Below are 12,000 nucleotides of genomic sequence, written 5' to 3'. Positions count from 1 at the left end.
AATATTGATATATTATTATTAACTGAAGTTTATATTAGATTCACTCTTGGCGTTGTACATTGTATGAGTTTTAACAAATGTATAATGACATGTATACTCATTACAATATAATACAGAATAGTTTCTGCCCTAAAAACTCCTGAGTATTATATCCCCTAAAAGTTCAGTACTGTTGTCTGTTCTCTCTTTAAAATGTTCTTTTCCCCTGGCTTCTAAAGTCATGTTAAATTACTTTGTTCTAAAGTAAAACTGTCTAAAGTAAAATTTTTATTTTATTCTTTAGTGACTTCCAAATGGCTGACCAAACTCTTTAGTCTAGAACTCAGGCCATACCAGCCAATCTTGGCTATTTATGGTTTCTTTACATTACCTAATATTTTTCTACTTGGCTCCTGCTAAACTAGTTATTTCTAGTTTGTCTTCACTGGCTCATTTTCTGCTGCCTTCTCCCCTAACATAGTTTTCCTTCTCACTGGGATATCTCTCATATCTTCTCAACCCCATTCTTTTCTGCACATGTACTCCTATCTCTTAATTCTCAGTCATGATTTTGTAGCTGCTTATTACAATTTTTTCCCTGCCTCCTTACTTCTGTTTCCAGGTCATCAGTTCTTTCCCAAGTAACATCCTCCTCCTAATTTTCTCCATTATATTTAGAAGTACCATTTCAGTGTCACCCACACTTGACCATTTCCTTTCCCTTGCCCTTAGTGTTTATCATTATGTCAGTCCTTTTTTCTTATTATTTCTCATTTCTATCTCTTCTTTGCTTTTCCTGCTCCCAACTTCTTGATTCATGTCCTTATTACTTCTTTCGGAGAGAGTTAAAACAACTCTCTCATCTTCTAACTCTTCACCGTCTAGACAATATTCACCACGAGAATAATTTTTCTAAAGTAAAATTTTTATTTTATTCCTTAGTGACTTCCCAGTGCCTGACCAGACTCCTTAGTCTAGAACTCAGGCCATACCAGCCAGTCTTGGCTATTCATGGTTTCTTTACATTACCTTATGCTTTTCTACTTCTTGGCTCCTGCTAAACTACTTCCATTCTCATATGTACCTGGAATATATGAAGGACATCTTCCTTGAGACAGCATAGGTTTTCTTTCTGATATTGTACACCACATGAACACATGACATTTATTTTGCTTTTTTAAACAAATTAAATAATGAAAACAAGTTTCCTTTCTTTTTCTAACATATTGGGTTCAGGTAAAAATTCATTCTAATTATGTGACAGTAAGGCAACTTTGAGCTTCTTCTTAAGCCAAGAACCTGGAAACAAACCTGATTACTTGTCTGGAGGATTAGGGCGGAAGAAAATGAAAAGTTACTTTCTTTATAGTCTTATCTCTCCAGACCATTTATAGATCCTTTGTTTTCTTTGACTAGATTAACTGATTCCTATTCCTCATGGTTGAACCATCAGATTTTTAAATTTCAAATCTCCAAATTATTTGTATTATTATTTCTATTGCAGTGTATATACAGGGAATCAGAAGTGCTTATAACTTAGCATATTTCACTTTGAACTTTCCAGTAGTAAGCTCATAATATTTTGCCAGTACTGGACATATTGTAGAATATTTATGGCTGCAAGTTCAGTAATCTCATTTTTTCTAATCTTTTTACCTCATTCACTATTGTGGTACATACTAATCTAATGGCAATCAATATATACCAAGCATTTAGTAGAAGTAGTTAGTAAGCAGAAAAATAAAAAGGAATGCTGAAAAATTAAAATTTGATATAAAAGAGCAGCTAAACTCTGCTTTTTCAAATTTTAAAAAGGACAGATAATATAAAGGTGATTTCATTTTTACTTTTGCATTTTAAAGATTTATTTTCTAGTTTTTCCTATATGGCTCATGTATTTCTCTTTTTGATTTATATAGTATTAGGTGAACATTTCTATGCAACTCTTCTCAATTTTATAAATTGTGATTTATGAGTTCTAGCTGATAGCCCTTCACCTAGGAAATTGAGAACACAGAGGTCCCCTTTCTGCCAGGATCAGAATTTACACATAGTAGGTCATACTTCCAACTTAAATTCTAACAGCTTTATTGAGATGTAATTCACATACCATAAGATTCACTCATTTAAAGTGTACATGTTTTTAGTATATTCACAGACAACTATAACAGCAATCTAATTTTAGAATATTTCCTTCAAAAAGAAACCTCATACCCATTACCAGTCACTCTCTATTACCCCCAAACATCACCCCCTACTCCCCATCTCTGGACAACACTAATCTACTTTCTGTCTCTATAGATTTGCCTATTCTGGATATTTCATGTAATAGCAATCAAACATATGTGGTCTTTTGTGGCAGGCTTCTTAGCACAGTGTTTTCAAAATTCATCCATGTTGCAGCATGTGTCAGCACTTCATTTCTTCTTATTTCTGAATAATATTCCATTGTGTGAATATCCTATATTTTGTTTATCCATTCATCTCTTGATGGACATTTGCATTAGTTTCACTTTCCGGCTCTTATGAATAATGCTACTGTGAACATTCATGTAGCTTTTACACGGACATTTTATAGTTGTGTAAACTTCTTTATGAGACTTTCATAGTTTTAGACCTTATTTTTAGGTCTATGATGCTTTTAAATTTAATTTCTGTATATAGTATGAGGTAAGAATCCAACTTCATTGGATATCTACAACTGCATTGTAGATATCCAGTTCCCTCAGCACCGTTTGCTGAAAACACTATTTTTTTCCCCATTGAATTGGCTTGGTACTGTTGCAAAAAGCAATTGATGATAAACATAAAGGTTTATTTCAGGACCCAAGATTCTATTCCATATAGAGCTATATGTTTCTGCTGTGGTAGTACCACAGTCCATTGAGTGCTGTAGTTTTGTAGTAGGTTTTAAAATTGGGAATTATGAGTCCTCTGACTTTGTTCTTCTTTTTCAAGATTATTTTGACTATTTGCGATTTTTTGCATTTTCCTGTGAATTTTAGGATCAGCTTATCAATTTCTACAAAAAAAGGGAGCTGGGACTTTGACAGCACTTGCATTAAATGTGTAGATCAATTTAGGAAATATTATCTTAACAATATTAAGTTTTTCAGTCCATGAATGTGGTATTTTTTTTAAGATCTTTAATTTTTTTCAACAATGTAGCTTTCAGAGTATCAGTTGTGTACTTGTGTTAAATATATACCTGAGTATTTTTATTATTTTTGATGCTATTATAAAAGAAATAGCTTTCTTAATTTTGTTTTTAGATTGTTCATGTTAGTTTATAAAAATACAGTTGATTTTCTTATGTTGATATTATATCCTGAATCCTTTCTGAAGTCATTTATTAGCTCTAATAGCTTTTTAGTGGATTCCTTGGGATTTTCTATACACAGAGTCATCTCATCTGCAAGTGGAAGTAGTTTTACTACTTCCTTTTCAATCAGAATACTATTTCAGTTTCTTTAGTTGTTATTGAACTATTCTGATATCCTATTTTCCCTTGAGTTGGTTTTAATAGTTTGTGTCTTTCTAAGAATTTGTCCATTTAATCTAACTATCTGATTTTGGGCATACAATTGTTGATAGTATTCCTTAATAATCCTTTTTGTTTCTATAAGGTATGTAGTGATGTCTCTCCTTTCATTCCTGATTTTAGTAAATTGAGTATTTTTTTCTTGCTCATTCTGGCTATAGGTTGATTTTGTTTAACATCTCAAAGAAGCAATTTAAAATTTTTCTCTTGTGTTTCATTTATTTCCACACTAGTCTTTATTATTGTCCTCTTTCTGCTTGCTTTGAGTTTAGTTGTTCTTCTTTTTCTAGTTTCTTAAGGTGGAAGGTTTAGTTTTTGATGTGAGATCTTTTTCTTTTTTTTAATATAGGCATTTATGTGCATAAATTTACCAATGAGCCCTGCTTTACCTGCATGCCATCAGTTTTGTTGTATTATATTTTCATTTTCATTCATCTCTAAGGATTTTTTTCTAATTTCCCTTGAGATTTATTCTTTGACCCATCACTTATTTAGGAGTATATCTTTTCATTTCTACATATTTGTAAATTTTCTTCTTTTATTGATTTCTAATTTTATTCTATTATGATTAGAAAACATACTTTGCTTGGTTTCAGTTATTTCAAATGTATTGAGGCTTGTTCTGTGGCCTACCATATGGTCTATCCTGAAAGATAATCCAGGTTTCCTTGAGGAGAATGTGTTTTTCTGCTACTGTTGGGTGGAGTGTTCTTTAGGTATTTTATACTATTATTCAAGTCTTCTGTTTCCTTGTTGATATTCTCTTAGTTGTTTGTCCATTATTGAAAGTGAGGTATTGAAGTCTCCAGCTATGATTACAGAAATAGCTATTTCTGCCTTCATTTCTGTCTGATTTTGCTTCATGTATTTTGAAGCTCTGTTGTTGGGTGCATATGTTTTTAATTTTCATATCTTCCTGTTATAAGGACCTTTAACATTATGAAATATATCTTTATCTTTTATAACTTTTTTTTTCCTGAAATGAGTGTCTTTAGTGCTTGAACCATACAAATACGAGGAATGGGGACAGGCCAGTGGGGAGGAGGGAGAATTGTCAGATTAATGACATACACAGAAAGGAAAAAGGAACCCCACCCACCCAAACCAACCCCCCACTCCACCCCAGGATGTCTCTCTGTGAACTCCCTATAACATTTTTATGTAAAAGTTTAATATTAGTATAGCTATGCTGGCCCTCTTGGTTACTATTTGCATAGCATCTTCTTCTATTTCTTTTACTTTCTACTTTGTGTCTTTGAATCAAAAGTACGTTGGCGGTTGCTGTTTGCTTGGGTCATTGTTTATTTTCTAGTTAGCTTGGAAAGCCAAATTTCATACAAGAAATTTGCTTTTATGAGCATTTGTAATTTTAGGGAGAACTAAAACTAAAATATCTAAGAACTTGTCAGTTACTCCATACACTTTTATAATATTTGTGTATACATTTCTTATAAGTACTTTGGAGAAATGGATCATTTCTCACTCATCTCTGTACTCCTACTTAATTTTATTTCTAAAACACAGTCCCTTTAACTCTGGGATTCAGCCACACATTGCACAACAGGCAGCTCTTCAGATGCTTTGTGCATTCACACCTGTGTGTCTTTCCTGATACTTTCTCTCCTTCATTTGTCAAATCTTACTTACCTTCACCCAGCTTAATATTACCTTCTCCTTTAAGTTTCTCTCTGTTTCTCAGTCAGAAGTAATCATCCTTTTCTTCTGTTCTGAGTGCAATTTTGTAACTTTTATAATTTTTTACTTATAATTACTTGTCTCCCTTAGTAGATTATAAGGTTTAATTCATTTTCATCTTTTTATTGCCACATATTTAGAAGTTAATTATTGGATGAATGAACGGATAAATTAATGATTAAGTGAATGGTGAAATCTTTTGTTTTATAGCCGAGAGACACACAAGATTGCAGTATTTTATGTTGCTGAAGGACAAGAAGACAAACATTCCATTCTCACCAATACAGGAGGAAGTCAAGCATATGAAGATTTTGTAGCTGGTCTTGGTTGGGAGGTATTGTTTTTAAATTATACAAATATCATTTTATTTCTATTTGGAAGCAATGGTTTTCTTTTTCTTTCTAGCTTATTTTGGAAGCATTATTTTTGGAGACTCAACAACATAACAATGGGTTTGATATTGTTTCTGCCTTATATCTCATCTACAAAGACAGCAGCAGTTGGGACTTAGGAAGGTTTTTGACTGTTTTATCATTCACTGTATTGTCAGAGTGTGCTAAACTCCTAGACTTAAAAGATCTGGATTTTCCTCACAGTTGTGACCGCTGGACTAGTGATCTTCAAACGAAGATATGAATATCCTAGGGCTATCCCAAGGATTCTAGGGGGCATGTTGGCTAGGTTAGTTTTGAGGAGATAAGTTTCCTAGATCCTCAACTTTACTACAATTAATTCCGGAGAACCCTTCTACAGTCTCTTGCCTCTCCTTTTCTGTTCTTCATCTTTGTAAAAGTAAGGCATACCTATTACTCACCTGAATCCTGCATTGCCCTGGAAGGTTTGGCCCCAAAAAAGGGACAGTTCATTCAAGAGGGCATGTTCCTGAGAGAGAGTGTCTCTAATGGCAAAGCAGGAAGTATTGAAAGGTGCTGTATTTTTTGTCATCCCGGCAACCAACAACCCGGCAACCAACTCATGTTGAAGTTCCTGAACCAAATCTGTCTATCTTAGAATTATAATTCAGAAGTGAGGTGTTTGTCATAGAGATTTGTATTAGTATGTTTATTTAAATTGTAAAATTATGAGTCAGACATGTTCTAACAGAAAGTGAATTTGATGTGGCTGATTGATTTGTCATTAATAGCAGACATTTTATATATATTGTATCAGCCAAATTTGTGCTCTAAGATTTTGATGAAAATATATTTAAAGTATATAGATATAACATACAGTATACTGGAAATTGTATCTTTTGTAACAGCTTAAACTTATGATGACAATTTTCATCGTAGTTGTCAATTTAATACATAGTTTCTCAATATTCTTATAGATAGTACATGAGCAAAATTATTGAAGACCACTACACTAGACTGTAAGTTCCTAGAGGGCAGGCTCTTTCATCTTCCTGCTTTTTCTTTTTAAATCCCAGTCCTTGCACAGTGTCCAATGCATAAACCTTTAGCATTCAACATATATTTTTATAGCTGATCTAACCTGCTATTTCACTGAGTTACTTGAGTTCTCTTGGCCTTTTGCTTATTTGTGAAAAGCAGTGTGCTTTTTTACCCAACAGATATATAATATGAAGTTCATTTGAGATTATGTATGTGAAAGTGGTTTGGAAAGTGTAAAGAAATGTTATAAATATATGTCCTGTTAAAAAAACAAACTAGAAAAGTATTAGTAAAAGCAAGGGACATTTGAAAAAGAACAAATTAGGAGTACTCACACTTCCTGATTTCAAAACTTAGTACAAAGCAGCTCTAATCAAACAGCAAGTTACTTGCTCTAAGGATACATATATCAATTAATGAAATAGAATTGAGATTCCAGAAATAAACCCACACGTCTGTTGTCAGCTGATTTTCAACAAGGGTGCCAAGACCATCCAGTGGAGAAAGTCCTTTCAACAGATGGTGTTGGAGTAGCTGGATAGCTGCAAGCAAAAGAATGAAGTTGGAATCTTACCTCACACTGTATACAAAAATTAACTCAAAATGGATCAAAGACCTAAATGTAAGAGCTAAAACTGTAAAATTCTTAGAAGACTATATAGGGGTAAATCTTTATGACCTTGAATTTGGCAGTGGATTCTTTTTTTCCAGCTTTATTGAGACATAACTAACAAATAAAAGGTATTCTTAGATATGACACTAAAACATGAGCAACAAAGGAAAATAACTAAATTGGACTTCATCAAAATTTAAACTTTTGTGCATCAAAGGGCACCATTAACAAAGTGAAAAGATAACCCACAGAACTGGAGAAAATAATTGCAAGTCATATATGTGATAAGGGACTTGTATCTAAAATATACAAAGAACTCACCAAAACAATAATTAGAAGGCAACCCAATTTAAAAATGGCTAAAGGACCGGAATAAGCATTTTTCCAAAGAAGATATACAGGTGATCAGTAAGTACATGAAAAAATGTTTGACATCATTATCAGAGAAATGGAAATCAAAATCACAGTGAGATACCACTTCACACCCATTAGGTTGGCTAGAATCAAAAAGTCAGGCAAGGGCTTCCCTGGTGGCGCAGTGGTTGAGAATCTGCCTGCCAATGCAGGGGACACGGGTTCGTTGGAGAAAAGAAGATAGACCAACAGGACTTCAGGACCAAGGAATGACATGATGGTGAGTTCTCAGGTTTTCTTTTTGCCTCATATATCTTGGACTTGGAGTTGAAGAAGCCAGCAACCTAGAAATATCAACAAGCACAGGACAAAAAAAAAACCAACAAAAGCCTACTCTTTCTAACCAAAGGATCAGGAAAGGAGCAACCTGGAAAGACAGAAAACATTTAAACAGTAACTGCTCTATGCCAACCAAACACCACAGAAAATACTGTGACCCTCATCCCCACCTCTGACAACAAAAGTGGGTTAGGAAGCCTAGACTTCTACCCTTACAAGACTATAATGAGGGGAATTCCCTGGTAGCACAGTGGTTAAGAATCCACCTGCCAGTGCAGGGGACACGGGTTCAAGCCCTGGTTTGGGAAGATCCCACGTGCCGCGGAGCAACTAAGCCTGTGCAACACAACTACTGAGCCTGTGCTCTAGAGCCTGCGAGCCACAGCTACTGAGCCCACGTGCCTAGAGCCCATGCTCCGCAACAAGAGAAGCCACTGCAATGAGAAGCCCGCTCACTGCAACTAGAGAAAGCCTGCGTGCAGCAGTGAAGACCCAACGCAGCCAAAAATCAGTCAGTCAATAAATAAATGACTATAATGAGGCATCCTGAACATCACCCTGGAGTAAGATAGTATCAGAGAAGACCAAATAGAAAGCTAAGAGTTTCATCTCTGCCAACTGGTAACAAGTCCCCCATCCATGTCTAACACCACAGTGTCAGTGGATACTGCATGAGGAACCTGGAATTTCGGCCCCACCCAGGCATAATGAGGTGCCTCTCCCCCTCTACACTGGAGTCAGAGGAGGTCTAGTGGAGAATTAGGCCTTTCACCATCACCCAGTGATAATGAGACCACCTCCACTGCTGTGTCAGTGGATACCACATAGGAAGTCAGAACTCCTACCTCCACCTGGCCATAATGAGGCTGAAAGCCCCCGCTTCTCCAGAGCTGTGTTGCAAAACAGCCAACTAAAACAGTAGGTTTAAATAAGATTCATGGTCTCATAATATGAAAATGTCCAGGCTTCAACCAAAACTCATACCAAAGACCAGGAAGTTCTCAAACTGAATGAAAAGAAGGCAATAGATGCCAACACCAAGATGACAAAGATTTTAAAGTGACTATATTAGAAATGCTTCAACAAGCAGTTAGGAACACAGTTGAAACAAATGAAAAATAGAAAGTCTGTGCAAAGAAATACAAGATACAAAGAACTAAATGGAAATTTTAGAATTGAAAATATAATAACTGAAATAAAAAACTCAGTAGATTGGCCCAGCAACAGAGTCAGGTGGAGATGAGGGTACAGAAAGAATTAGTAAATTGGAGCATAGAACAGTAAAAGTTAATCTGAACAGCAGAGAGAGAATAGACATAAAGATGGTGAACAGAGCAATGAACAGACCTGTGGGGCTATGACAAAAAATCTAACACTCCTGTTATTGTGAGTCCCAGAAGGAGAGGAGAAAGAGGTTGGGTCTGAAAACTACTTTGAGAGATAATGTTGAAAACTTCCCAAATTTGGCAAGAAAAATAAAGCTAATAAAGCTACAGATTGAAGAACCTGGTGAAAACCAAATAGGATATATGGAAGGAGATCCATACTAAGACACATCATAATTAAACTTCTGAAAACTAAAGGCAAAAAAATTTCGAAAGTATCCAGAGGAAACTTGTACCTATCTATATGGGTACAATTAGAATGATAGTGAATTTCTCATCAGAAACTGCGGTGGCCAGAGGAGGTAATATTTTTCAAATGTTAAAAGAAAAAAACTGTCAACCCAGAATCCTATAGTTAGCTAAGGAATGAAGCACAACATTCTCAGATGAAGGAAAACTTAGAGAATTTGTTGCCAGCAGACCTGCCCTAAAAGAACCACTGACAGAAGTTCTGTTAACAGAAATGAGATGATAGAAGGAACTTTGGAACATCAGGAAGAAAGAGCATGGCAAGAAAAAATATGGGTAAATACACTAAATTTACTTCTCCTCTTGAGTTTTCTTAATTATGTTTGATGGTTGATGCAAAAATTATTTTACTGCCTGATGTGTTTCTAAATGTAATGACAGGGACTTCCCTGGCAGTCCAGTGGTTAAGACTCCACGCTCCCAATACTGGGAGCACGGGTTCGATCCTTGGTCAGGGAACTAAGATCCCACATGCTGCAAAAAAATAAATAAATAAATGTAATGCCATGAAAATATTCATTATATTACATTATATTACAAACAAGGGAGGGTAAAAGGACATAAAGTGAGGTAGGGTTTCTATATTTCCCTCAAACTGGTAAAATGTCAACATCAGTAGACCGTGATAAGGTATGTACATATAGTATAATACCAAGAACAACCAGTAAAAAACATATAACAAAAGTACACTCAAAAAATGATAAATAAAAATGGAATTCTAGAATATGTTCAAGTAATCCATAGAGGGCAAGAAAAATAAAACAGAAAATAAACAGAAAACAAAAAATAAAATGGTGAGCTTAAGCTCTAACGTATTAGTCATTACAGGAAATATGAATGATGTAAATATACCAATTAAAAATTGGCAGAGTGGGGCTTCCCTGGTGGCGCAGTGGTTAAGAATCTGCCTGCCAATGCAGGGGACACAGGTTCAAGCCCTGGGCCGGGAAGATCCACATGCCACGGAGCAACTAAGCCCGTGTGCCACAACTACTGAGCCTGTGCTGTGGAGCCCGCGAGCCACAACTACCGAAGCCCATGCACCTAGAGCCCGTGCTCCACAACAAGAGAAGCCACCGCAATGAGAAGCCCACGTACCACCGCGAAGAGTAGCCCCCGCTCGCCGCAACTAGAGAAAGCCCACATGCAGCAATGAAGACCCAACATAGCCAAAAATAAATAAATAAATAATTATTAAAAAATAAAAATAAATTGGCAGAGTGGATTAAAAAACGTGACTCAGGGCTTCCCTGGTGGCGCAGTGGTTGAGAGTCTGCCTGCCGAGGCGGGGGACATGGGTTTGTGCCCTGGTCTGGGAAGATCCCACATGCCGCGGAGCGGCTAGGCCTGTGAGCCATGGCCGCTGAGCCTGCGCGTCCGGAGCCTGTGCTCCGCAACAGGAGAGGCCACAGCAGGGAGAGGCCTGCGTACCGCAAAAAAAAATAATAATAAATAAACATGACTCACCTATATGCTTTGTAAAAGAAACTCACTTCAAATATAACAATATAGGCTGGTAGAAAGTACATGGATAGAAAAAATTATATTGTGCAAACCTTAATCAAAGGAACACCAGAGTGGCTGAATTAATATTAGATAAGGTAGGCTTCAGAGCAAAGAAAACTACCAGAGATGAGGGGACATTATATAACAGTGATAAAAGGGTCAGTCCACTAAGAAGACTTAACAATCCTAAATGTGTGTGCAGCAAACAACAGAACTGCAAAATATCTGAAGCAAAGCTGATAGAACTGAAAGAAGAAATAGATAAATTCACAATTATAAATGGAGATTTCACCCCTCTCTCAACAACTGAGAGAAGTAGACAGAAAATCAGCAAGTATATAGAAGGACTCAACACCACCAACAACCAACAGGATCTAATTGCCATTTATAGAACACTCCACCCACCAATACCATAATACATATTATTTTCAAGTGCCCATGGAACATACACCAAGATATGCCATACATGGGCCATTAAAACAAACTTCAGCAAGTTTAAAAGCATTTAAATCATACAGTGTTGTCTCCATATACAGTAGGATCAAACTTGAAATCATGAACAGAAAGATAATGGCAAAATCTCCAAATGCTTGGAAAGGTTACATGCCAAATAATTCCACTTATATAACATTCTTGGAATGACAGTTTTAGTAGTAAAGAACAGGTTAGTGATTGCCAGGGGTTAAAAAGGAGGGTAGGGTAGGACGGAAGTGAGTGTTGCTCATGTAACAGGGCAACACGGGATCCTTGTGGTGATGAAAATGTTGTCTCTGAATCATGTCAATATCAGTATCCTGGTTATAATGTGATTGCATTGGGGAATCTGGGTAAAGGGTACATAGAATCTCCTTATTATTTCTTAAAACTGTGTAAATCTATAATTACCTCCAGATAAAACGTTTAATTAAAAAATAGAGATCTGCAAGTGTTACAGAATTATTTATA

General features: G+C 35.9%; 1 protein-coding gene across 10 annotated transcripts in view; it reads left to right on the top strand.

Annotated features, from left to right (window-relative positions):
* The window catches only part of RALGAPA1 (Ral GTPase activating protein catalytic alpha subunit 1), a 228,295-nt gene that overhangs the window by 171,577 nt on the left and 44,718 nt on the right, over nucleotides 1-12,000 (top strand). For all 10 annotated transcript variants that reach the window (XM_029237182.1, XM_029237176.1, XM_029237181.1 and 7 more), the window contains one exon: nucleotides 5,426-5,549. In XM_029237182.1, the coding sequence (XP_029093015.1) occupies nucleotides 5,426-5,549 (124 nt within the window). The remainder of the gene's footprint in view (nucleotides 1-5,425; nucleotides 5,550-12,000) is intronic.

Source organism: Monodon monoceros, unplaced genomic scaffold (genome assembly GCF_005190385.1).
Source record: "Monodon monoceros isolate NGI ecotype Baffin Bay Population unplaced genomic scaffold, NGI_Narwhal_1 Super_Scaffold_21, whole genome shotgun sequence".
Taxonomy (NCBI): Eukaryota; Metazoa; Chordata; class Mammalia; order Artiodactyla; family Monodontidae; genus Monodon; species Monodon monoceros.
This window is presented reverse-complemented; position numbering and strand designations above follow the sequence as displayed.